The sequence below is a fragment of the Equus asinus genome, chromosome 9, assembly GCF_041296235.1.
Source record: "Equus asinus isolate D_3611 breed Donkey chromosome 9, EquAss-T2T_v2, whole genome shotgun sequence".
Taxonomy (NCBI): domain Eukaryota; kingdom Metazoa; phylum Chordata; class Mammalia; order Perissodactyla; family Equidae; genus Equus; species Equus asinus.
The window spans coordinates 76,883,598-76,911,366 of NC_091798.1; the positions used below are offsets into that span (position 1 = coordinate 76,883,598).

The following is a 27,769-nucleotide window of genomic DNA, read 5'->3' on the forward strand; positions in this document are numbered from 1 at the left end:
TCCATAGTGACCGCACCAATTTACATTCCCATCAGCAGTGTATGAGAGTTCCCTTTCCTGCACATCTTCACCAACACTTGTTATTTCTTGTCTTTTTGATAATAGCCATTCTAACAGATGTGAGGTGATATCTCATTGTGGTTTTGATTTGCATTTCCCTGATGATAAATGATGTTAAGCATCTTTTCATGTATCCATTGGCCATCTGTATATCTTCTTTGAAAAAGTGTTTATTCAGATCTGCCCATTCTTTAATCAGATTTTTTTTTATATTGAGTTGTATGAGTTCTTTATATATTTTAATGTTAGCCCCTTATGAGATATATGATTTGCAAATATTTTCTCCCATTCAGTAGGTTGCCCTTTCATTTTGTGGATGGTTTCCTTTGCTATGCAGAAGCTTTTTAGTTTAATGTAGTCTCACTTGTTTATTTTTACTTTTGTTGCTTTTGCTTTTGGTGTCAAATCCAAAAAATCTTAGCCAAGACTGATGTCAAGAGCTTACCGCTTATTTCTTCTAGGAGTCTCATAGTTTCAGGTGTTACATTCAAGTCCTTAATCCATCTTGAGTTAATTTTTGTGTATAGTATAAGATGGTAGTCTAGTTTCATTCTTTTGCATGTGGCTGTGCATGTTTCAAACACCATTTATTGAAGAGACTGTCCTTTCCCCATTGTATATTCTTGGCTCCTGTGTTGTAAGTTAATTGACTACATATGCAGGGGTTTATTTCTGGGCTATTTTGTTCATTGATCAATATGTCTGTTTTTATGCCAATAGCATACTGTTTTGACTACTATAGTTTTGTAATACAGTTTGAAATCAGGGAGCAGCATGTCTTCAGCTTTGTTGTTTTCTCAAGATTCTTTTGGCTGTCTGGAGCCTTTTGTGGTTTCATACAAATTTTAGGATTGTTTACTCTATTTCTGTGGAAAATGCCATTGGAATTTTTATAGAGATTGAAGTGAATCTGTAGATTGCCTTGCATAGTGTGGACATTTTAACAATATGAATTCTTCCAATCCATGAGCATTGAATGTCTTTCTATTTATTTGTGTTGTCTTCAATTTCTTTCATTAATGTCTTAGAGTTTTCAGTGTACAGGTCTTTCAACTTCTTGGTTAAGTTTATTCCTAGGTATTTTATTCTTTTTGATGCAAGTATAAATGATACTGTTTTCTTAATTTCTCTCATAGTTCATCATTAGTGTATAGAAATACAACAGGTTTTTGTGTATTGATTTTGTATCCTTGTTGGTTCACAAATTGGCCCCCATATGTAAAGGGCAAAGAGAGACCAAAGAAAAGAGGCAGACCACTCCAGATTGGTAGGTGGCAAGTTTAATAAGCAAGGAAACTTACTTATGAGGCTTTCTTGGGTGGCTGCAAGACCAGTAGATCTCTACACCCTCCTGCCAAAATCTTAAAAGTTTATATAGAGGCCTTAACTGTGTTCAATCATGTATACCATCCAGATGGTCTCAACACCACCTTACTCTTTCAATGCTATGTCCTTGGAACAGCTCCCACTGTGAGAATGGTGGGCAGAATGTACAATCCAAGTACAAGGTAGGGGATGAGGAGCTTCCAGTTGTCCAGGTCCAGCTCACAGGTTATCTGGCAGTCACGTCCTCATGATTACCTCATCCAACAATCTGACAACTTTACTGCATTCGGTTTATTCTAACAGTTTTTTGGTGGAGCCTTTAGGGTTTTATATATATAATATGATGTCATCTGCAAATAGTGACACTTTTATTTCTTCCTTTCCAATTTGGATGCCTCTTATTTCTTTTTCTTGCCTAATTGCTCTAGCTAGGACTTCAAATACTATGTTGATTAAAAGTGGAAAGAGTGGGCATCCTTGTCTTGTTCCTGATCTTGGAGGAAAGGTTTTCAGCTTTTCACCATTGAGTATGATGTTAGCTGTGGGCTTGTCATATTCTCTCAACATTTATTATGTTGAGGAATGTTACCTCTATACACACTCTGTTGAGAATTTTTATCATAAATGGATGTTGAATTTTATCATGCTTTTTCTGAATTTATTGAGATGATTTTGTTAATTTTGTTAATATGGGGTATTCCATTGACTGATTTGTGGATGTTGTACCAGGCTTGCATCCCTGGAACAAATCCCGATTGATCATGGTAAATGATCCTTTTAATGTATTGTTGAATTTAGTTTGCTAACATTTTGTTGAGGGTTTTTGCATCTATGTTCATCAGAGATATTGGCTTATAATTTTCTTTTTTGTGGCATCCTTGTCTGGTTTTGATATCAGGGTAATGCTGGTCTTGTAAAATGAGTTTTTAAGTATTCTCTCTTCTTCTATTTTTTGGAAGAGTTTGACAAGGATTGGTATTTACTCTTCTTTGTTTAGTGGAATTCACCAGTGGAGTCATCTGGTCCTGGACTTTTGTTTGTTGGGAGGTTTTTGATTACTGATTCAATCTCCTTACTAGTAATTGGTCTATTCAGATTTTCTATTTGTTCATGATTCAGTCTGGGAAGGTTGTATATTTCTAGGAATTTATCCATTTCTTGTAGGTTGTCCAACTTGTTGGTGTATAATTGTTCATAATAGTAGCTTATGATCCCTTGTATTTATGTGGTTTCAGTTGTAACTTCTCTTTCATTTCTGATTTTATTTATTTGAGTCCTCTCTCTGTTTTTCTTGGTGAGTCTAGCTAAAGGTTTCTCATTTAGTTTATCTTTTCAAAGAATCAGCTCTTAGTTTCATTAATCTTTTCAGTCTATTTATTTGTTTCCACTCTGTGATTTCATCCCTTGTACTAACTTTTGGCTTTATTTGCTCTTTTTCTAGTTCCTTGAGGTGTAAAGTTAGGTTGTTTGAAATTTTTCTTGTTTATTAAGGTAGGCATTTATCCCTGTGAACTTACCTCTTAGAACTGCTTTTGCTGCATCACATAAATTTTGGCATATTGTATTTCCATTTGCACTTGTTTCAAAGTATTCTTTTATTTCTCTTTTGATTTCTTTGTTGACCCATTGGTTGTTCAGTAGCTGTTGTTTAATCTCCACATACTTGTGAATTTTCCAGTTTTCTTCTTCTAATTGATTTCTGGTTTCATACCACTGTGGTTGGAAAAGATGCTTGATATGATTTCAATCTTCTTAAATTTATTAAGATTGTTTTGTGGCCTAACATATCATCTGTCCTGGAGAATGTTCCATGAGCACTTGAGAAGAATGTGTATTCTGCTGCTTTTGGATAGAATGTTCTGTTAAGTCCATATGGTCTAATGTGTCACTTAAGGCCAATGTCTCTTATTGATTTTCTCTCTGGATGATCTATCCGTTATTGAATATAGGGTATTAAAATCCCCTACTGTTATTGTATTGCTGTCTATTTCTCCCTTTAGGTCTGTAAATATTTGCTTTATATATTTAGGTGCTCCCATGTTGGGTGCATACTTACAAATGTAATATTGTCTTGTTGACCTGTTTCATTATGTAATGCCCTTCTTTGTCTCTTATTACAGTCTTACAGTCTTTGCTTTAAAGTCTATCTAGTCTGATATAAGCATAGCTACTTCAGCTTTCTTTTTGTTTCTATTTGCATGGAATATCTTTTCCCATACTTTCACTTTCAGTCTGTGTTTTCTCTTACATCTGAAGTGAGTTTCTTGTAAGCAGCATATAAAAAATGGGTCTTGTTCTTTTATCCATTCAGCCATTCTATGTCTTTTGATTGGGGAATTTAGTCTATCTACATTTAAAGTAATTACTGATAGCTATATACTTATTTCCATTTTGTTTGTTTTCTGGCTGTTTTATAGTTCCTCTGTTCCTTTCTTCTTCTTTTCTCTTCCTATGTGGTTTAATGACTTTCTTTAGTGGTATGCTTAGATTCCTGTGTCATTATCTTTTGTGTATCTACTATGGGTTTTTGCTTTGTTGTTACCATGAGGCTTACGTATAACACATTATATTTATAACATTATATTTTATAACTTAAGTTCTAATGCATTCTAAAACTCTATATTTTTACTGTCCCCCCCATATTTTATGTTTTTGATGTCACATTTTACATCTTTTTTTCTTGTGTTTCCCTTAACTAATTAGTGTAGTTATTTTTACTACATGTCTTTGAAGCTTCATACTAGCTTTATAAGTGATTAATACACTATCTTTATTATATATTTACCAGTGAGACTTCTACTTTCATATATTTTCTTATTACTAACTAGCACATTTTCGTTTCAGCTTAAAGAAGTCCATTTAACATTTCTTGTAAGGCTAGTTTAGTGGTGATGAGCTCTTTTATGTTTTGCTTTTCTAGAAAACTCTTCATCTCATCTTCAATTCTCAATGGTAACTTTGCCAGGTAGAGTATTCTTGGTTGGAAGTTTTTTCTTTCATGCCACTCCCTTCTGGCCTGCAAATTTTCTGCCGAAAAAAATCTGCTGATAGTCTTATGAGGGTTCCCTTGTATGTAACAAGTTGTTTTTCTCTTGCTGCTTTTAAGATTCTCTCCTTGTCTTTCACTTTTGATATTTTAATTATAATGTGTCCTGGTGGGGGTCTCTTTGGGTTCTTATTTGGAACTCTTTGGGCTTCCTGGACCTGGATGTCTGTTTCCTTTCCCAGGTTAGGTTTTCAGCCATCATTTCTTCAAACTGTCTACCACTTTCTCTGTTCTCCTCCTGGGATCCCTATAATATGAATGTCAGTACACTTGACATTGTCCCATAAATCCCTTAAGCTATCTTCACTTTTTAAATTCTTTTGATTTTTGCTGCTCTGATTGGGTGAGTTCCACTGGCCTATCTTCAAGTTCACAGATCTTTTCTTCTGATTTATCTAGTCTGCCATTGAATTCCTCTAGTGTATTTTTCATTTCAATTGTTGTATTCTTCAGCTCTGTGACTTCTTTCTATCTCTGTGTTGAAGTTCTCCCTGTGTTCATCCATTTTTCTCCCAAGTTTTGTGAGCATCTTTAGGACCATTACTTTGAACTCTTTATCAGGTATATTACTTATCTCTGTTTCATTAAGGTTTTTTTCTGAGGTTTTATCTTGTTCTTTCATTTGGAACTTATTGCTTTGTTTCCTCATTTTGCTTCACTCTCTGTGTTGGTTTCTATGAATTAGATAAAACGGTCACTTCTCCCAGTCTTGAAGGAGTGCCCTCATGTAGAAGATGAAGCTTATTGCTCAACTCTGCCCTAGTTCTTGGTTGTTTCTCAAATCTTTGAGATTTCCCAAGCAGCCTATTTTATTATTAATAGCTCCCAGTAGTTGAGGGTGTGCCAAGACCAGTCAGTGTCCCAAAGGGAAGGATCTCAGTCAGCACCTAGTGTCAGGCTGATTGAAAGCCAGAACTTCAAGCAGCAGCTTTCAAAGTATGCAAATATATACAGTCTTGTGGGACCATAAGCATACGCACTGCTGGCCACCAGTGCCAGGTCATCTAGAGGTGTACTCTGGGAGACAGCCACAAAAATCAGGGCTCCAGATGAGTGTATAAGCTTGTTTCTTGGAAATACCAGTGAGCTATAGCAAGGCAGAGGGAGAGCACAAAGATGGCAACCCCCAGCCTATGTTCCCAGAGAGCACCTCCACAATCCTCTAGATGTGTGCCAAACCTGAAGCCTGCCCCTTAGGCTGAAGCTACAGTACAAGCAAATAGGTCTCCTTCACAGAAAGACTAGGGGTGTGTTTTAGTCTGCTGTCTCTGTAGTGCCCTGGGGGTGGTAGCCTGTCAAGAATTTTCTCTCTAATTGTTACAGTCCTGTGGGACCCAGGAAAACAAGCCCCCTAGCCACCAGAGCTAGGCAATCAAGGGTCACCCCCTGGGTGGCAGTCACAAAAACCAGGGCACCAGATGCACGTAAAAGCTCCACTCTGGTTGATATTGGTGCTCTGAAGTGCAGCTGAGGGACAGCATGAAGATGGTGCCTGCTGTTGGAGGGTAAAGATGGCCTCTGCTGAGGAAAAAGAAAAAATACTGCCGCTGGCTTTAGCAAGGTAGAGGAAGAGTGCGAAAATGGCACCTGCCAGCCTCCATCCCTGGAGAGTATCCTAGCCGGCTCTTGCCCCTCCAGTGATAGTTTAAGATTAACAAATGGATCTCTTTCACATAATATTTGTGTACTTTTCAAATGGCTTCTTTTGCGCTGGGCACTGGGACAAGTGAGTCAGTTTCCTTTAGAAGCCATTTCTCTGTTCACTACAGTCCTTTGGGTCTCAGGGATGCAAGCCCTGTTGGTTTTCAAAGCCAGGTGGTTTAGGGGCTCATCTCCCAGGTGCAAGTCTCAAAAGTTGGGGTACCCAATGTGGGGTACAAACCCTTTGCTCCTCAGGGAGAAGCTCCAGGTTTCTGAACTCCTCCTGATTGCAGGTCGCAATGCTGGGGCTGAGGTTTCTGGTGAGATCATATCTCAGCCTTTCCCACTTCAGTGTGTCCCTTTTCTCATTTGCCCAATTTGAAGGAGTTGGTCAGCTAGTTTTCAGGTCTTTTTCAGAGGACATTGTTCCATATGTAGCTGTAGATTTGGTGTGTCTATGGGAGGCGGTGAATTCAGGATCTTTCTATGTCACCATCTTGAACTGCTTCGTAGAATTAAAACCAGATGTAAAACTGAGGCAACAGTCATATATAAAAGCTCCCCTCGGGGAGATACTGGTGCTCTGGAGTGTGGTAGAGGGAGAGTATGAAGATGGCTCCAACCAGCTGGAGCAAGGCAGAGGGACAGCATAGAGATGACACCTGATGTGAAAGAGAAAAGAAAAAGCCTAGAGTTACAAAAAAAAAAAAAAAAAAATAGTGGCACCCACTGGCTGTAGCAAGGCAAGAGAGAGTGCAAAGATAGTGCCTTCCAGTCTCTGTCCCCAGAGAGCACCCCAGCAGGCCTTGAATGTGTGTCAAATCAGATTCCTGCCCCTCAGGGCAATGCTCCAAGACAGACAAATGAGCCTTCCCCACACAAAGTCTGGGCATCCCTTGATCAGTCACTTCCACCCTGGGCCCTGGGGTGGCTGACTTTGTGCGTGCAAGCCCTTTAAGAGCTGTTTCTCAAATCACTATAGCTGTGGGTCTTGTGGTTGCAAGCCCCATTGGTTTTCAAAGATAGATGTTTTAGGGGCTCATCTATCAGGTACAGGTCTTAAAAGTTGGGGGTACCTGATGTGGGGTTCAAACACTTCACTCCTCAGGGACAAACTTTGGGTTTTGAGTTCCCTCCCTACTGTGGGTTGCTGTGCTGGGGGTAAGGTTTATGGCCAGGTTGTATCTCAGCCTCTCCTACCCACTTTGATGTGAGCCTTTTCTTGTTCACCTCATATGTAGTTGTTGCTTAGCCAGTTTTCAGTTTTTTTCAGAGGATGTTGTTCCATATGGGGCCATAGAGTTGGTGTGTTTGTGGGAGGAGGTTTTAATTTTTTAAAAAGCTGATGGTAAACTCATTTCAGGTCATTTTGAGAAAAAAATCAAGGTCACAAGTCTTCTAAACATTTAGCTTGCATTACAGCAACAGCCTCCTCTCCCCCCAAAAAGGTCTATCTTTTGAAAAAGGGGAAACAACAAATCTGACTTCTTGCCTTAAAACCAATCCCAATCCAAAATGTAGGGAGGCAAGTTTCATCATAGATGGAACACTGAGGCAAGGCTTCTAAGTACTGTAACCCTGAGAGGAAAAGCAAGATACATCATTGCTCATTTTTGAGGTGCCTTTTGTTTCCTAAATAGAAAGCCTTTCTTGCTGAGAAGAAGCCACTGAAGTATAAGGAGAAAAACAGAGCAGCCATTGAGTTGGGAAGGAGGGAGGTAAGGGACAAAGGAACAAGGGAAGATGGGAAAGACAGAAATGGGAGAGAGATGGTGGAAGGAAGGAAGAAGAGAGGGAGGGAAAAAACTGGGTCTATTGGTTCATTCAGTCAAGGCTTAAGGGCAACTTAATCTAGATCTTCAAATCACTGCAATACTTTTGCCAGAAATGTGTTTTATACAACTCCAAACTTTGGAGATTTCAATAATGTTTGATCTCTCACTCTTTCAGGCATCAATAAATTTACAAAAAAGCTTCGGAGTCCGTATGCAATCGATAACAATGAACTACTTGACTTCCTTTCCAGAGTCCCTTCAGATGTACAAGTGGTATGTAGGTTTCATTATTATTATTATTTTAATGTCGTGTGGTATTGGGTTTGAACTTTTATATCTTTTTAATTTCAAAGGTTTCAGGAGAGCCAGGTAAAGTTACTACAGCCTGTAGCAGATTTTGCCATTCAGGAATTTAGTGCAGTTAGGTTATCCAAGAAGAACTTACAGAGAAGAATGGGGAATGAGAATGAAAGAAGTTGCATGAAGAACCTACCAGGGCTGTCAAGGACAGTCCTCCTCCAAGGAAGCTTCAGCTGAAGTTTGTGAAGGGAAGTCACCATTACGTGAAGGGAGAAACAGGAATATTAGATGGTGAGAGCAAAGTATGCCAGTGGACATCGGAGAGAAAAACACTTCTTTGCATAACTTGCACGAATTGAGTTTTAAAGATGCATATTTTGGATATCCATGGGGGCGGGGAGGAAGAATGACTGTTTTTTAAAGACTGGGGTACATCTTTGAAATCCTTTGAGGTTAACGCTCATTAAACATCAACTATTTTCAGAGTAAAACGAGAAATGTTTTTATCAAAATCTTGAAGCTGAGTTGTAGCAATGCCTTTTTCCTTTGTTTCAGTTGAGTTTTTGATTTGGTATCAGACATGAGAGTGGGCTGGATGGAGATTAAGCCTATATTAAACAAACAATAAATTGCAAAGAACCATTATCCAGTCCTTCAAAAGAGATGGAGATGGTTTTGCTTTTAATGGAATGTGTTATGGACGGTGAACTGTTACCAAAGTTCACATCAGGGCTCTCCTGTAGTTTCTGGCAGGAGTTCCCTTCTGACTCTTGCTCTATCATTCTATTGTTTTCTGCATCCCAGCTGCAGATCTCATACAGCTTCCAGAGCGAGCACATTTTTTCCCCGAAGCAGTCTCTCATTCCTTTGCTTTTCCTTCCTTTGCCAGAAAATGGCCATCTGACCAGTCTTTCTCTGAACTCTGTTTAAACAGGTGCAATACCAAGAACTGAAACCAGATCCTTCTCATAGCCCATGTAAAAGGAAGAAAAACAATCTTGGCTAGCCAGCTCCCAGCACTGAGGAGACCAGCACCTTTTTGGGAAGATAAAAGAAAAAGCCTTCAGCCTCAGCAGCATTTCCTTTCTTTCTGCTTTTTATTTATTTTACCTTTTTATCATGATAGAGAGAATTTGTAAATAGTGTACAAAGGCATATGTCTTTGAAAATATACTTCAATTGTACAGAATCAATTTGATAAAGGTTTAGCTACTGCTGTGTGAAAGCCTTGTTAGCTGTGGATATTAATACACCACACTAGAACAACAAATGTAAGAATGGTAACGTTGGGAGATATATACACTTCTCTAATTCCAAGTGGAAGAACCAGAATATGAGATTAAATGCTCAGCTGTGCTCTGATTGAATCTACATAAAATGTAATTGTCAATTTGATTTTAAAGTTTTTTTTTAATGTGACTATTTTTTATCTGAAAAGTAATCCATTACAGTTTTCTATGTTTTATACATTTCAAAAGGGAGGGGGGATCCCCAAACCTGAGTTTGGAATAGATGCATTTCAATTTAACAGAGAGTCTGATTTCAGATCCTGACATTCTTTCCTGTGCAATTATTTAGATATGACTAGGCTGATTTTAAGCTAATGAGTGAAGATATATCCACCCCCTCAAGACAATCTTCCACACTCTGAAATCCTACAATGAAAACTTCCAAACCTTCTATCATTCCTTCTAAAACCTTAAAATCTCTACAGGACTACACATAAATACTGCCAGGTTTATAAATGATTGCCTATCTGAATTTTTATACCTACACTACTTTAATTTGTACTGAGTTAGCAAATTAGCAACCCAGTTCAGTTGTCAAAACTACTAGCAAACTAAATTGGTATTGCTTTCGATGTCAGATTCTGCCTCTGTGCATCTCATAATATTGAATACTCAAGTGTTCTCACAGAAAAAAAAGTATCTGCTTTCTCATTAGGTTACTGAAATGCTTTAATGCATAGTATGATTTTTGTTATTAGTGTGAATTTTAATGTAGAGGAGAATGCAGTGTGCTAAGTGATATGCCAGTGTTTCATTACATTCATTTATAGAAAAAAAATAATCATTCTTGATAATATGAATGCATGAAAACCTATTTTGTAAAATAAACTGCTTATGGGGAGGGGGAGTTTGCCTTTAAAAATGTTTCACTACTTACTATAGACTCTGTACTTAAAAATTGCATTCCCAAGACTTCTGTTGGTTTTTTGTACCTAACTCCCTGGTATATCAAGGGAGTATACCTCTGGAGAGAGAGAATTTGGTGAGAATGCCTTACTTCCCTGACTTGGTAGGGGATTAAGCTGGGTTGAAACTGCTGCAGACAATGTTTTACATTTTATTAATAATAGACTGGGATAGGGTGAAGGTGGGGGTTAAGCTGGGAAAATGTAGAAAAGCCAGAAGAAATATATATTTCACTCTAAAGGAATACTCTTTAAAAATAAACTTAATCTCATCAGAGCTGGTTTTTAAAGTATTTTTATTTTAGAGCTATGTTGTTAAATACTATTTCTTATGATAGAACTATTTTGATCTGTTTATACACTATGCTTGAAAGAATGTCAATTAAATTCCCTTTCTACAGAAAGGTTTGACCTCAATATGTTCTGTTTAGTGCATCATGTTTATAATGACACGCTTACATCCGCATACCATCACTGTTTGTTGCTAAGACAGAATACTCCATGAAGTTGATGTTACTACAGAAAGTTTATTGATGGGATAATTTGTTTGAAATAACTTTTGATTATACCTTCTGTGAGATTTACGTTCTGTGCTGACAGTGTCTACTCAAATGTCTACAAGCCTGATATTCTACAACTCAGATGTATCTAGTGGATAGTAACCATTAACAGATGACTAATTTCTGTTTGTTTCATTCTATCAAATTTCAGATGTTTAGTTCAATAGTAATGTTGACTATACATTCATTGCATTAAATACAAAGAAAATAATCTTTTCTAAGTATAATCAGTACTCCTTTTTTTTTTTTTTTTTTTGGTGGTTGAGAGAGGAGTGATAGAGGATTGTGTGCATATTCTTATAAATGACATTTCACTTAAAGAAATCCAGGTTTGGTTTGGACAAACAAGGCTCTCCCTGAAACTTTGACTGTTGTTATATAAAACTCAGTACCTTTAGAGGGGTGAGCATCCAGTGAAGCTGACAGAGGAGTAAGAAGTATCTTGAGGTGTTAAAGTGATATGCAGAGGAATCTTCATTACTTTTAGAAATACTGCATTCACAGGCTGAAAACAAGGGATTGTCTCTAACAGAATTATAACTGTTTCTTTCCCCTTCTCAAGTAGGTACAATTTTGCCTTTTGAAAGCTGCTTATCTTGATTTAGTTTTGAGAGATTTGCAATGTAAATCAAGCATACCTTAAGAGATTGGATGTCACTCTAACACCTATTTGGACTGCTAAACATAGTAGTTGTGTAAACTATTAAATATATTCCTCAGTATCTTTTGAAGGTCATTCATATTCCAAACTACTATTATTGCCATTAATTGCGATAATTCATAAGAAATGCATATTTTAAACTTGTTTTTGTTTTTTTGAGGAAGAGTAGCCCTGAGCTAACTGCTGCCAATCCTCCACTTTTTGTTGAGGAAGACTGGCCCTGAGCTGACATCTGTGCCCATCTTCCCCTCCTTTTTAAGTGGGACACCTGCCATACCATGGCTTAACAAGCAGTGTGTAGGTCCGCACCGGGACCCCAACTGGTGAACCCCAAGCCGCCAAAGCAGAATGTGTGAACTTAACTGCTATGCCACTGGGCCGGCCCCTTAAACTTGTTTTTTATTTACAAAAAGAACATAGCACTTCCTGTTCATTCTGGTACTGTTCCACAGACTCAAATTGATAGCTCCTGTACGGATTTCAAATTATTTTTGAACCATTCTATGCACTAGGATAATCTGAATTGAGAGATTCTTTAAATGACTTTGCTTTGTGATATATTTGTTGAGTGCCTACTATGACTTGCCCTGTCATAGGCAATGGTCAAACCAATGATGTATTCAATGAAATCTGGAGCTAAAGTTTACTGAGAGCAAAATTTAATTGATATGTTTTTCAAAGTATCTCTTATAGAATTTTATTTTGTATTTAAAAGTGAAGAAAAGTTCAGTAGGTAAGCTGTCTTATCCAGGGACCATAGGAACTTTTTTTTCTACTTCAATCTCAATATCCAAATGTCTCTAGTGGTAAAAGTAGTCTACTTTTGTATTAACAAGTCTTATTCAGAGGCTTTAATTTCAACATATATACCTGTTAAATGTATTATTTTTGAGTTTTGTACTTAGTATTAAAAAAAACCCCAAAAATATATAAGGCAGTTCAGGGGCTGGCCCCGTGCCCTAGTGATTAAGTTTGGTGCACTCCGCTATAGCAGCCTGGGTTTGGTTCCTGGACACAGACCTACACCACTAGTTGGTGGCCACGCTGTGGTGGTGACCCACATATGAAATAGAGGAAGACTGGCACAGATGTTAGCTCAGGGTGAATCTCCCTCAGCAAAAAAATAAAATAAAAAAATATATATAAGGAAGTTGATGCTCCAGAAATACAAGTTAAGAGCACCACCATTTCTTGCAAAATCCTCAGGTATTATTAAATTAATGCTTATTTAAATATCAGTGTGTGTGTATGTGTGTGTGTTTACAGATGCCTATTCATTTGTTTGATGAGAGTATCTAGAATCAGCCTTTTCTAACTGCTCAATCAAGTATGAATTAAACCCACATAAAAAATAATGTAATGAATACTTACAATAGTGTCATTACTTTCAATTATAATTCTCTTCCCCAGGATGACTGGTGTAACTCACTAAAATAAAAAAACATAAAACATCCTTTTTTTTTTGGTGACACTATTACCTCTCATGCCTCAGTTTCTACATTTGACAGTGGCAGTCACGTCATAAGATGTATTCCAGCTGAATCTCAGATTTCAGAAACAGCAAGGAAAGTCTTTCATTATGTAAGAATACTATACAAATAAAAACTATTAAAGTGGTCACATGCTGTAGAAACTAACACTGTGAAATATTTGCTAGAATTTCATGATTATATCTGTGCTTTTCCAAAGGGATCTGGGTTAAGAACCAAAAAAAGTGAAACAATCAAATATGTAATCGGTCTCAAATGAGTTTCAATTTATTGAGCTCTTCCTTCCTTTACATTCTAAACTAACAACAAAATTTTCTATCACATACACAAGCAGTATTTTTGTAGACAGGTTTTTTATTTATATGATGGTTGTCTCCAAATATCACTGAAAAATTATATGATGCCATTTAAACAAAGGCAACCAAATGCACTGTTCTGCTCTAGTCAATTAAGTATTACTATATTAAGATGAAAGCTTAATCGTATTAAGGAAAACAGAAGTAGGTAAGAAGCTGTGCCAAAGTTTTTTTGTTTGTAGCAAAAATAAAATTGTAACATAATTCTCCCCTGCTATAGATTCATCCGTGCTCCTTCAAAAGAGAAAAGGAGTGACCCACCTGAGAGTCCATGAGTGAACCTGCGAACCACCTCTTATTTTCTCAGGAGGAATGCATCTGAGGAGATGCAGGATCCTGGCTCAGTAGGCTTCTCACTGCTACTAGTGAGGAAAGATGGTAACAGGCTCAGTTCCACTTTTCTAGTCAAAGACAGGCTTCAAAATGGCACGAGTCAACTTGAGGCATTTTATTTTGCTAGAGTTCAAATGGTAACAAGTTTAGGGGAGATGCTAACTGCATAGAAAAAGGTGCACACCTGGCTGCAACTACTCTTAATTGTCTCTTGGTTACGGGAGACACACCTGAGACAACAGACCAGCATAATAACTGAGACAGCTGGACCATAGAAGAGAGGCGAGGGGAAGGAAATGCCAATACTTGTCCCAAGTTCAGAGATCTTTTACCAAAGCTATTCAGAGAACTGGAAACCTTATAAGTAAACTCTACATCATTCCCACAAAACATTCTTCCTTTATATAGTAGTGATTATGACAATTACACGTCAAAATTGTATAACTTGTAATACTGAAACCATGGAAAACAATTTATTGATGTCAAGAACTAATAAACTCTTAGAAAAATGTGATGGCGACTTGTGTCTATTTTCTATTACACAGAGAGGGATAACATTTGTGATTTTGTTGTATAATAGGGAAGGGAGCTAACCCAAATTCTGACCCAACCTTATAAAATGGTATACCTACCCTTTACCTTTGGTCCTGGAACACTTACAAACTGCAGATTCCATTAACACACAGAACTAGCAAACCATAGCAGGGTCTTTGAAGCACATGGGAACCCACCTGGTAAAATCAAATACCACGTATGTTTGAATAAGCAGTTTTAAAATAGATGTGGTGTTCCATTTTATTTGTTTGAAGTTGTTGAATACCACTTTTTAAAGTTCCCTGTAGGATGAAAAAATTGCCTTTTCAGCTAGGAGGCAAAAACCTTTTGAGGGTATCCTGAAACAACCAGCACTTGATCATTTAACTGAGAGTCAGGCACACTAACTCTTACAGGGTGAGGTACCAGGTACACCCCATCCATTCTTGTGGCAATTATGATGCTAATACAAAGAATGCACATGTACTTGATCTCCTCCATGACTGAAAACAACTCTGACGAGCAGGTGAGAAATCTCCCTCAAAAACCAGACTGATGTGATACTCTCCAGTGTATTGCAGTTATGATGTAGATATCCAGTGTATTTATATAAAACTGTTAAAGTATTGTATTTTGAAGTATACTAGTTAAAACAGCACCTTACAAGAAGCCATTTTCCTGGCCTTCATAGAAGTTTAAAATAATAAGCCCTAGAGAACAGTAGCAAGACACTTTCACTCAGAATTTTCTCAATAGATGGCTGGCTGCTTGTATCCGCATTAATGTTGTAAATAATAAAATCTACAGTAAAAGGAAAAGTTTCTCCAGATCTATGATAATAGAAGAAAAAAAATTCTCAATTTAATAACGTAGTGAACTCTCTTCAAAGGCATTTAAGGTACAGTCTTTGATAAATGTAGTCATCATTTAATCTTATAGTTTCACCCTGCTTTTCTGGTGTTGAACCTGAAAAAAAAAATCAGAGAACAAGTAATTATTCAGTTCCATGAATACTTCCACAACCAGAAAAGGCTGATACTGAAGATATGCTATCACGACACCACATGGTATCTACATGAAGTTTGATCTTTAGCAATTTAAAAATCCCACTAAAGGGGCCGGCCCCCCGTGGCTGAGTGGTTAAGTTCTCGCGCTCTGCTTCAACGGCCCAGGGTTTCCCCGGTTTGGATCCTGGGTGTGGACATGGCACCGCTCATCAGGGCATGCTGTGGCAGTGTCCCACATGCCACAAGTAGAAGGACCCACAGCTAAAATATACAACAATGTACTGGGAGGGATTGGGGGAGAAAAGTAAAAATCCCACTAAAGAGTAATGAATGACCCCAGCCAACATGGTGAGGCACTACCTTAAAGAGGCTTAAAACGAAAACAAGAGAAACATATCAGTAAAATAAGCCAGATTCACTCTTAAAGGAGGGGCTTATAATGCAAGCTATTATTTGAGATCTGCATTACATGATACTGTTTAATTACATGCTACCTTTGAGAAAAGTGACATTTTAAAAATGTACTTTATAATTTAAAAATCCAGTAGAAGCCAGTTTAAATAAGACAATGTTATAAAAAGTTCAAGACTGATTCTTATATCAGGAGCATTACTTTTAAAATTAAATTGGTTAATGATAATATAAACAAATACAAATCACAAACTTGAACTGAAAAGGAAATATTCATAATTCTATCACAAATACAACCACTGAGCCACGTGGTACTCAGCCATGTATTTGCTTACAATGTTTTCCCTATGTAATTTTACTTAAACAATTTTTAATTACATTGAAATAGTTTCTATTTTTAAGAAAGAACTAAAATTAATCAGGAAAAATGGCGTTGAGGGAACAGTTCACTCACTTTTTATAAATGTCTTTCAACCTCTCTTTAAGTCCATTTCTGCCAATAACATGACTGAGTATAAACTTAAAAGTATTTTGAAAAGAAGAGTTAAAGAACTGAAATCACGGGAAAATAAGAAATGAGCAATCTAGATTTGCCTAATCTTGAAGAAAGGACTGAATATTACTTGCCAAATAGCTTATTCCTGATGATACCATTAAAACTGGTATTTTTATTCTTTATTTTTGATAGAGTTTCAACTAAAAGAACCTTCTGTAAAACACTTATCTTGGCCCCAGTTTATTGAACATCATTCAAAATTTTCAAGCACACAGTGTATTCCTGAGATTAGGAGATCTACGTGCCTTTTCTCTTATTTTATACCTCCACTAACAATACATTAAACAGCATCTAGAAATCTTTATCCTTTTGATTCCTTTAAACCAGAATGATTCCTAACCATTTTTCCCCTTATCGCTTTGTCCAATTTTCATCTTCACAATTCTGCTTTTAAGATTTCATGGAAAGCTCTTTAAAATACATATTATAATTTTACCAAATTTTACTTATTGCTCTGTAATTTTGTTTCTATGTTGTAAGACAGAAACAATGCAAAGTAGAAAAATGCATCTTTGAGACGAAGTCAGATACCCAAGATATATATATTCCTTAAAACAAAAACAAAAAACTATTATAAATCAAACCATTCTGGTCATTAGAAAAATTCATCAGTGTCATGACATAAAGCATTGCTGACCTAACCTTTAAGTTGAAAAGTACTGACAACAAACTAAATTCTTTTTATCTGTCACCACTTTAAGATTAATGACTTTTTCAACATGACTATTTATTTAATTTGAGGACAGAAGAATGGAGAACCATTAGAAATTTTAGTTCATCTACTATTAAGATAAATGATAGTATAATAGGTGTAAATTCAAAGCTGGATTCCAGATTTTCAGTTCAGTGTAATTTACCTGCTTGAAGTGCTAAGAACAGTTTTTTTAAAACTTCCATTTTTTGGTAGAACTAAATCATACATTCCTAGGTAGTTAGCCTACTAACGTTTAACACCCATTATGCATTAATTTTCACTTGATCCAATTTAGATACCTTTGAAAGGAAGGAGATGAAATTTACCAAATCTGGGTTCAACATTCTAAAAAGATTTGGGGGCCATGATAAAAAAAAAACCCAAAAAAATGTGGAGGAAATGTTTCAATTCTAATTGCAAAAAGCTATTTATAGATGCTTTTATTTATTTTTTTGATCTATGTTAAGGGTAATATTACATATTACAAATTACATATATAAATAATATATACTTATTAAAAATATTGTTTTTATAGTAACTGATCACTGGTTACTTGGCTGACTTAATACTGCTGGATCTTAATTCAGCAAGTACTTTAAAAACCCAGAGTTTACTATATTTGTATTAAAAAAGAAAAAATATGTATATTTAACAGTGCAAAGACCACATTATTAAAAAAATCAATCACTTTTATCTAGCGCTAAGGGTTGTATTTCAAGGTTTTTTAAAAACAAAAAACACAGTGTAAGTGTATTTATAACCAAAACTATATACCTACACTAAAAAACAAAAAAAGTCCTATGGTAATGAATTCAAATATACAAAATATTGGAAATTATTTACATATCAAATATACAAAACATAATTTTGCTTATAACACAAAGGTGCTCCCAAATAGCAGATTCCTCTGTGATAAAAAGCTAATCATTTGGATTTGTGATTGGCAAATGTCATTAACAAGCCTCTTTTTCAAATAATTTAATAGAATGTCCCCCCGCCAACCCCAACAAGTCACAAAAATTCATGTGTCTCAAGAAACAAAGATGTTTATGGTCTTTGTTGCCTGGTGCTTTTATAAACTTGGAAGTATGAATTAAATATATTTTGGACATTCTTGAAGATTAGCATTTACTTACAAGGGGAAACTTTTTTAAACATCTAACAGTGATGTTAAAATATGTTATGTTTGTTTCCCCTGAAAAGGCCTTCTTTTAGGATTTGCAGTACCTTGAAAGATGTATGCTTGGAACCAAGTAAAAAAATACCACAACCTTTTCTAATTAATTTATAGTCTAATACTCTCTAATTCCATATCAGAGCAAATGACCACCAAAGTATACCCTTCCCACCCCAATTCACTTTAACCAACAAGGTGAATTTTTTTTAACATAATTTGATTTAAAAGAAACAGTTAATTATTCCATGTCTCCAGTTTTGACATCACCAGGTACAACCTAATTCCAATAGTGCCACCACTGACCTTTCTAACTCAATCCACATTTGTTATAAAAACAATTATCATTCTGAATTTTGCAAGCTCCACATCAGCAGGAGGTGCGATTGGTGTGGAAGCTACGTGATAAATGCCTGAGGGAAAGAGTGCCTCATGTCACTCAAAGATGACCCCTTCCTACTGATTAAGGAGCAACAGTGACAGGCTCTCATCAAGTTCATCACTTAACTGAAAAAGTGTGTAAAGGCATATGGATTGCACATTCCACCAATAACTTTTTCGTGTGAAGGGATTCATTTAGTTTAACTTTCTATAACAGCATAAACAAAAATGGCAACCATTTCCTGGCGCTTACATAAAGAATCCTAATATTAATGCATTTGTGTTCACCTAGGAATGAGTACTGGTTCACAAACACTGCAAAAGCACACCCTACATTCTATTCACTCCAAAATAAAATTGCTAAAATCATACTGCTCAAAGAATTAAACTATCAGACCCTTGTAATACATTTAAAAACTAAAACAGAACACCAATTATTACTGTACATTTTAGAAACAAACAAAACTGAAATTAATTTTTTTCAACAGCCAAACAGAAGACAACAAACTAACAATATTTAATCCTAGTTTACCTTCCTAGACTATAAGCTTTTCCTCTTTTGTTGTAGTCAGCCCCTGTCAAGTTAAGCCACCACCTGTACCTTGTACACCACCTTGGTACATTATAGGAGTTCAAGAACAATGACTTCAAAACACTGACTCATTTGGCATTTGGTTTACACGAGGATAAATGTTTTTCCGGTCATCTTGGAGTTAATGAAATGACGGCAAATGTATATAGTTGGACCATTTTATTCTGCATAGGGAAGTGAAGAACTAATAAGCTGGAAAACTCTAACTTCATACAGGTCCTTCCTAAGGAGCTGCCAGTAAACATTCTAAATCTTTTATATTCCAAATATTTTGGGGGATTATGTACAAGAAAAGCTGAATTTTAGCTCAGAAATTTCCTTCCAAGCTTTATCTATATTGTAAGAAGGGCTCTTACAGACTTTTTTTTTTTAATATTTCCATTAAACTATGATATGAAATCTGGCAAAGTACAATGAAGAAGAGCATTACTCAGTCCTGTCTTCAGCTGCTGAAACTCTGAGACATCTACAACTAAAAACCTAGGACTCAGAAAGACTATGAATTTTATTTTACTTATTAAAATTTCTACTTCCTCTACCATAAGATATAGATTTGAGGCCATTATTATGTTTTAAAAAATAACATATAAGAAATAATATTGGAACTAAAGTTTCTCATTGCAGGTTTAAACCCATATACATTTATCGGTACTGTTAACTAGGCTACAGAACATAGTAACCTATGTTTGCCAAGCTGCACATCTGAAGAAGCACAAAACTCTAAGAATACTTTCTTAAAGGCAAAGACCGCAATGATATTTGAGTGTTTAATACTTCATATCATCATGGCTTGTAGAAGTTGGCAAACAGAATACTTATGAAATATTAATACTGATTGTAATTAAATGAATATTTCTTATGAACATTTAATATAGAAAACTACTTTTTCTTAGTAGTGCAAAACTCATGTAGTGTAACTATGATGTTGATGATTTCATTAAGTTAGAATTATCACCAACTTAAGCAATTACTGTCTTGCTTTACTTAAATGATTCATTATAACTAAACAGAGGAGGGAAGGACTAGGAAGGAAGCAACATTTATTAAGTGCCATATAAAGAGATATGCTAACTTAATTCTATCATGACAAACATACTTGATGTTACTTCCATTTGACAGGTAAGAAAACCAAAGCTCAAATGGAATTTGCTTTGTAATTTAGTTAATAAGAAATTAGACAAGGATTTGAAACTATGTGTCTGATGTCAAAGTCTATGTTTTTCAAGTTACATTAGCTTACCAAGCAAACATTATTCCAGATGCCTTCACAAGTGAGGTATAAAGTGGCTACTCTTTGGAATAAAAACGCTCTTTTTCATCATCTAGGGAAGCACTTTACTCTCTACAAATATTTCAATGTTCTTTAGATAGTCTCCGCTACGTCATGATTTCTTTGATATTTTGGCAGATTAATATTAAAAGAGATTTGTAGGATGTCACATTTGAAGGATAACTACAAACAACTAATATTTCTTACAGTATGTGTAAAAAAATTACTGATTTAAAAATATAGAAAAAACCTTCATTAATTTTATTCAGAGCTGATACCTAAGGTAGCAGTTTTCAGTTTATAAGTCCAGCAATAAAACACTTTGCATTTGTATACTTGTTAAAATATCTGTTTTCAAGATAAAACGAAAATGTGCTTCTTTAGCAGATTAATTGCTATGAGATCATCACTTTAGTTACCTAAAAGCTAAATGGAAGTTGTAGTGTTTTTTTTCCAGTTGAATCATAATGTAACTCATTCCCACTAGTGAAGCAACTCAAATTTCAAAAATGGTTATTATCCATATCCTTTCTTTTAGTTTTACTATAAATTGCTAATAGGAAAAGCTGCCAATTGAAACGTTACTATTCTGTAAATTCAAGCTGTACATTTAAGATTTTAGAAAATCTCAAATCTATTACTTAGCTGCCACTTATAATCCTAACATTTAATTAAACTTCTTATGTAGCAGAATGTTTTCACTTAGCGCATAGTGGTTACATGGAGTAGAAATACACTTTGTACATGAACTGCTAAAATAAAATAGATCAAGGGATCAAAGTGTCAAACTTTGCACATTCACTACATTTAAAAACCAAAAGAATATTATTATTGTAAATTTTAGAAATGTTTATTTTAGAAACACACAAAACTAACATGAGTATTTTAGTTCAACAGCCTACAGAGAAAAAACAAGGAGCTACATGTTCATAGGTGCACATTTGCACGAATATCCTTGCCATGATTCTAAGACCTGGAACACCTAGAATAGAGGACATTACGTTTTGATTTGAAAAAATATTTAAATTAAAACTTTTTACACGTACAATATAAATAGATAAATAATATCACTGTGAGAGCAAAAATAATAGTAAAGATTAATGAAAGCAATGTACAGCAAACAGAACTATCTTTTCACTTTTGAGTCAAATTCTATACACTGGAAAAAGACAGGAGTCTATACCACAGTTTTGCAGAAGTTCTTTAAGTGCTTTTAAAATTTAGCAAGGCTGCATATTCTGTCAATAAATAAATCTAATTAATATTTGTTAATAAGCTATGAAGTCCATAATAAATGCCAAAGCAAGCTGGGCAGGTTTAGAAAGCTGACTCATATTTTTTGGCATCATCATGAAAACTCTGAGACTGACTGACACATCATTTCCAACGTCACCAATAAGGCCTCAGTGTGTACCCCGGGACACACTTTTAAGTTGTCAGGCAGTTCCTTAAGAATATTTGGGAGCTTCTGCAACGTCTTTATATTTCTAGCATAAAGATCCAGTAACCAGTCAGTATGAGCACTGGTGGTCTCCTTGCAATGCTTACAAGCCATAAGCAGCTCATTTAGATGAGTTAACCCTTTGAAAGCTAAGAGAAACTCTGAAGATAAATCGAAAATTGAACAAAAATTTAGCAACATCCTACTAAGTAAAAATGAGCCAAATTCAAGTTGCTGGTGGTAAAAATGTTTCTCTGCTTGTGCATGAAAGTTCTCCACAGTATCTTCTATTTTTGTAACAGCAAATAGTTCTTCCTTGATTTGAGATGAGAGCACATAATCCAAGGGCAATTCCCCTTTAGAGTTCCTCTGCTGTAAAAGCACTGGGCCTGTGAAAAAGAAATGCAAAACGTTAAGAGTAAAATATTTTTATTTTGGCAGCTTAACAGCTGTTTTCTCCCTCAAATTTTTTCCCAAAGCATCCAGGGCTCTGTTTACAATCATGTTTTGTACTAATTCATGTTGACATAATTAACTGGTTATATGTATTGACTGCCTAATAAAGGTACATTTAAAAAACAAAATTCTAGTCAATTGCCTAAAGACACTTGCCTAAAAGTACAGGCACTAGTTCAATAAATAATATATGATTATAAATGAAAAAAAACTTTTTAAAACTTTATAAAATGTCATCTTGAAATAAGAATTTCATTGCTCCCGGAAGAAATTAACAAAGTGTATTCATCTTAAATTCTGTATAAGAGTCTGAAACACATCTCCCAATATCACCAAGAGGAAGGAGTACGGCCCCTTCCATTGCTGACAGGCGAGTGTAGCAGTTCAAGGACTGCAAAACCTTGCAGAAACAGAATGCATTTTTCATTTACCCTTGCTTATGTTCAATTTTTAGGACAGATAACTGATTCACAAAAAATTAAATGTTAACTGTTCTGGGTCAAACTCAGATTTCATTCATCTATCCTAGCTAAACCCATCTAACCACTTACTTAGAAAGTACTGAAGATAGAGTTTATCCCTAGGGAGTAAAGGATGATGTAGGAGGGGCAAAACAAGAATGACTCAGTATTTGGTCACATAGCAAAGTACAGGAGTACTTTGTACCTCTGTCAGTCAAGTCCTATAATTGTTTATGCACTTCGCCATAAAAATGTTATAAGGGATATAAAGGTTTTAGTACTAGCAGACATAATCAAAAGATCCTACTATACGACATAGATCATATTGTCAGAGAGACAGAATAGATTATAGCTGCTAAAACTCTTATGAATCTGATCAGATGTGTAGTGGCCTAGATATAAAATGTATTTAAATATAAAAGATGAACCACTGATGTTATGTGATTAATGTACAATTTATGGAAAAAAGAGAAGTCTAAATCAAAATTACGTTTCTTTACATTATGTTGATATTTCAAAAACATGTTCCAAGTTACTCCTGTTAAAAAGAAAATAAGAAAATTATGGACCTAAGATACCGAAAATAAACAAAGGTTTTAGAGACATAAATAAATTCTTTAAATTATTGATCTCAAGACTGAGTGACTCACAACGAAGAGATAATGTAGTTACTACAATAATGATGTCAAGCCATTTGACAGGTCCAAACTCAGAGTATGACTAAGGCAATGATAAGTCTGTATGATTGTCAATGGACTTTGATAAATGCAAGTACAAGGAGATTTCCTCTCTTAGGATAAGGAACTCATCCATTTACTACTCTTTACCAAAAGCCCTAGAAAAATTCACATTGGTTAGTATAATGCCACTCTTTTCTGAAGAGTTGTACTTAACACAATAATCACTTAGACCATTTGAAGCAAGGGCAAGTATTGGCTTGGAATGTTAGATACATGGTTGAGTATAAAAATAAAACAGGAGACTGAACATTATGGTTTAGTAAATATATAAAAGTAAAAAAAAAAAAAGCAGAAGAACTGAAAAATACATTGATAAGAAATGATGTCAGTAAAACAGACACACTAAGGCCTTTAGGGGGCAGGAGAAGACTATAAATAACCAAAGGTCTTAAGCTACCATGCTATATATAGCCTTTCTTAGATAGGCATATAGTAAAAAGACAACTAAAGAAAATATGCTTTTTATTTTCATGCAGAATCAAATAGCTTTAATTATAAGAGAAAGTCATTTTAAATTTCAAGTTAAAATTAGCACAAATAAAAGTAACAGGAAATTTATGCAAATCTTTATTTCTGCATTATAAGATAGTCAACAGCTTTCCTTTGTTTTTCTCTTAAAACACAAATCAGTTTTGAACATTTTGATGTAAAATTTTTATTATTCAGTTCAGATAAAAGAAGAATGTCACTGAAGGAGGGGTGCTTTCTGAAAGCAGAGATCAAAAATCAGCAGAAAAAAGCAGTAGATGAATGTTAAGCCCAAATTACCTCTATCACAAAACCCCTGCACAATAGTTATCACCATTTGAAAATTCTCCTACTTTAACTTAATTGACTGCAAAATGTGAATGAAGAAAAGATATTCTAGGATATCTTTTTTATAGTCTGTGAAGAAATGACTCATTAAAAAAAGATTAATCGAGTTAGCAGTTATATACAGGAAATGAAACAAGAATGAAAAATCCAAGTAATAACAATTGAACATTTACATTCATTTATTAATAAGCTTTCAGAAATGCCTGGTTCACAAAGACATTACACCCTTTAAGTAAAAGGATTAATATTAAAAACCAACACACCCAATTCAAAATACTTCTCATAAACAAACTTAAATAGGCTTAATAATATAACAAATAAATAAATACATATTATGAAAAGGCATTTATCCCTACTAAATAAAAGGTTCTTACATTCTTGGAGACGTTTTAATCTTTATTTTTTCATTAATATGAAATAAAAGCTTCTTGCCTTACAGATCTGAAATATAAAACGGTATCTACCTCTGAGGGATTCATCAAAAAACTGGATAATTTATCAAAACCCGTTTAGCATAAATGCACTCACCCCCATGCTGGAGTAGCAGCTTGCCAATTTCTACATGTCCGTTTGACAGTGCATCATGCAAAGGAGTCACCCCGTCCACTTGAGTGAGCAGATCTACCTCTGGACAACGTTGCAAAATTTCCTGGACACACACTGTGTTGCCATAGTTACAAGCTTCATGCAAAGGCGTCCAGCCAGCATTGTCTAAATTAGAAATCAAGGCAAGTTTTAAAACAGCAAAAGTAGGACTTTTGGTAGCGAGATATTGATATTCTGCTTCCCTTATCAGTGTGACTTTCTTAGGTGCCTCATACATAAATAGAATGCTGTGACGAAAATGCCAAGGGTGCAATCATATTTCTAATTGTAAGAAAAACAAATTAAAACATTTAAAAAATATTGATGTTGGGACCTGATAAAAATATGAACCCCAAAAAATGTTTCTGCATTATTAGCAAATCAATATATGATGAATTTCTTGGTTTTGCTACTGGCAATATTTTAAAGATATGTTAGGCAAATATACTTAAATGATTTTTCTTAATGTTGACAAAAAACTACTTAATACCACAAATATTAACACATTGGATTAGACCACAAAGATTTAGAACTTACCTTTAACATTGATGTCTATTCCTGGCAAAGAGAGAAGAAGAATCAATTTCTCCACTTGGTTATTTATGCAAGCTCTGTGGAGGGCTGTTTCTCCTGCCATAAAAAATTAATAGATTATTCCAGAGAACACAAGATATCAACTAAAGAAAATAATCAAAGGGCATGAACTAGGAGATCTGGCCCCATGCCAGAAAATTATTTATTGAGTTTTCCTTTTGACTGGTTTAAGCATCTCTCACATAAAAAAAAAAATGGGGAGCACAACCCCACCAATCCACAGAGCTTCTGTTCTATCAGCAATTCAGTAATGAAATTCTACTGCAAAAGGTTTAACACAGGCATTGTCTTCCCCTAGTTCAAGGTTTAAAGCTTCAATCCTGCTATAAAACCCCCAAATGATCAGAGAACACCAAAAATACTGGGTTTTGCAGCAATAAAAGTTTAGAGTGCAATTGCCCTCTCTCAAATTTATTCATGAACCTACGTTAAATGTATGGCTCTTTTTTATACAGCATTTATAGCTTAATTCAAATGAATGTTTCTGGCTAAGCACGAGTGCTTCTACACAGTCAAGTATAATTCAGAACTTCAAATCCATTAACAGATGGTTTGCTGCTTCTCAATAGGCTGTCTGGCTTGGCTACAGCAGCACGGAGAAGGAGAAATGGGGGAATCTTAACATAAACACACACACACACACACACGCACGCACAGGAAAAAAATCCCTAGTACCATTTAAAGCTGAACAAGAGTGACAAATAGAACGGCAAAGTTTTTTTCTAGGAGAGATGCAATTAGTGCCTGCGGGCTAAAATTGTCTATATCCATCTCTGTTGTAACAAAGATTAATAAAATATGTGATAATTTGATGTAAGGGGAATTTAAAAAAACATAATAAGCGATTGTTTAGAAAACAAATGAAATACTGAAACTCTTTCTTAAGCTATAAAATACTAAGTAGCGCATTTTTATAGTGTTCAGTTTTACAGACTATCTCTATAACTTCCACCAAAACATTTCTTTTACATGCAATGAAAAGCTTTTGAAGTTTTTCTTTACTATTTCTCAATTCTCTTCCTGCCTCCCAGTTCCTTCTGCTGTTCAACCTAAAGTCCTTCATATTCATTTTACTTTCTGACACAATAAAAAAAGAAAAAGGACATTATTTTGTGAAGTTAATACTTGACTTCTCATTTAATACATTTTTCACATTTTGAGCCAAATGGGCAGTTATTTTGAATTTGTGATATGCAATTATGAACTTACGTTGAAAGATTATAAGAGCTTCAGTTACTGTTTCCATTGGTGTCATAATGATAATACTTGTTTTAAAAACACAATACAGCTCATAAACAAGAGACTCAGCAATTTAGTTTGGCCAGGTATAGACTGACGGAAGGTAACTTATACTTGCAAGTTAAGAGGTGCCTAGATAAAAGAGGTGCTGGAGTGAATTAGTACAACGCTATTCTTGTTACCCCATCCTTTAGGTACTTAGGTTCCAGTATAGTTAGAACCAAAAGCCAAACACATTTCATAGTCTGGGCTCCTTGCCTGGAAGAAAAGAGTCCATATGCTTAACACAGCTATGTAACATAGCCTACTCCTCATTCTTTGTTCACAAAATGTCTAGGACTGAAAGAGATGAAGACTGAATTATACTTTCAAATCAGAAGACACTGATCCTAAGCAGCATAGGCTGAGGTAGAATAGAAAAGTAAGGTGGGCAAGTCTGGAATGAGCTAAATGTGAGCCACACACTGTGGTTAAGATCTGGAGAGGCAGGGGGAGAAAAGAAGGGGAGGAATACTCTATTACACTTGGTATTCAACAGTCACTTTTTTGTATAAATGACAGTTCAAAAAAATAATATGCTATCCAGGAAGGTATTTCCTGGACCAAGTCCAATATTTAAGTTCAAGTATTCATCAGGGCCACTATGTAAAACTTGCAAATACTGACCACGACCATGAAAAGTTCCTAGCATAAATGAATTTAGATACTTGGAATACCTTTTAAATTAGTCTTGCGAAAATTCATCTTTGGAACTAAAGAGGGGCAATTCTCCTTGGAACAGGACAATTCTCCTTCTGACTTCTTTTTCAATCTTTTTAATGATGAGGAACATTTAGCAAGGTTCAGCTCTCTGAAAAGAAAGTAAGAAATAAGGAAAGCTTATTTTTCACCGAGACATGCTAGCATACGTGTTTTTAAAAATCTAGCCTTTTTTTAATTTAAACCCCTTTATTCATTCAAATCTTTACTGCTTTCTATTTTATATTTATTTCAACTGTACAGAAACAAATTTTAACACATTAATTTTCATTTTATTAACCTCACACCCCCACTGAAAAGTTTATGAATATGGAATG

At 35.2% G+C, this 27,769-nt stretch overlaps 2 protein-coding genes across 21 annotated transcripts in view; one reads left to right on the forward strand and one right to left on the reverse strand.

The window, feature by feature from the left end:
• MCTP1 (multiple C2 and transmembrane domain containing 1) overlaps positions 1–11,129 on the forward strand; it is a 495,386-nt gene extending 484,257 nt beyond the window's left edge. For 17 of the 20 annotated variants that reach the window (XM_070517766.1, XM_070517769.1, XM_070517770.1 and 14 more), the window contains 2 exons: positions 8,024–8,121; positions 9,083–11,129. In XM_070517766.1, coding sequence (XP_070373867.1) covers positions 8,024–8,121; positions 9,083–9,154 — 170 coding nt within the window. In that variant the 3' untranslated portion in view covers positions 9,155–11,129. The remainder of the gene's footprint in view (positions 1–8,023; positions 8,122–9,082) is intronic. The other 3 variants (XR_011505940.1, XR_011505938.1, XR_011505939.1) reach the window with 2 other exon arrangements.
• Positions 11,130–21,186: 10,057 nt separating this feature from the next.
• Positions 21,187–27,769, reverse strand: part of SLF1 (SMC5-SMC6 complex localization factor 1) — a 58,525-nt gene continuing 51,942 nt past the window's right edge. The window contains exons 18-21 of the mRNA XM_014867738.3: positions 27,410–27,543; positions 25,398–25,490; positions 24,804–24,986; positions 21,187–22,191 (exon numbers count right to left, since the gene is read on the reverse strand). Of these exons, the coding sequence (XP_014723224.1) occupies positions 21,710–22,191; positions 24,804–24,986; positions 25,398–25,490; positions 27,410–27,543 (892 nt within the window). The 3' untranslated portion in view covers positions 21,187–21,709. The remainder of the gene's footprint in view (positions 22,192–24,803; positions 24,987–25,397; positions 25,491–27,409; positions 27,544–27,769) is intronic.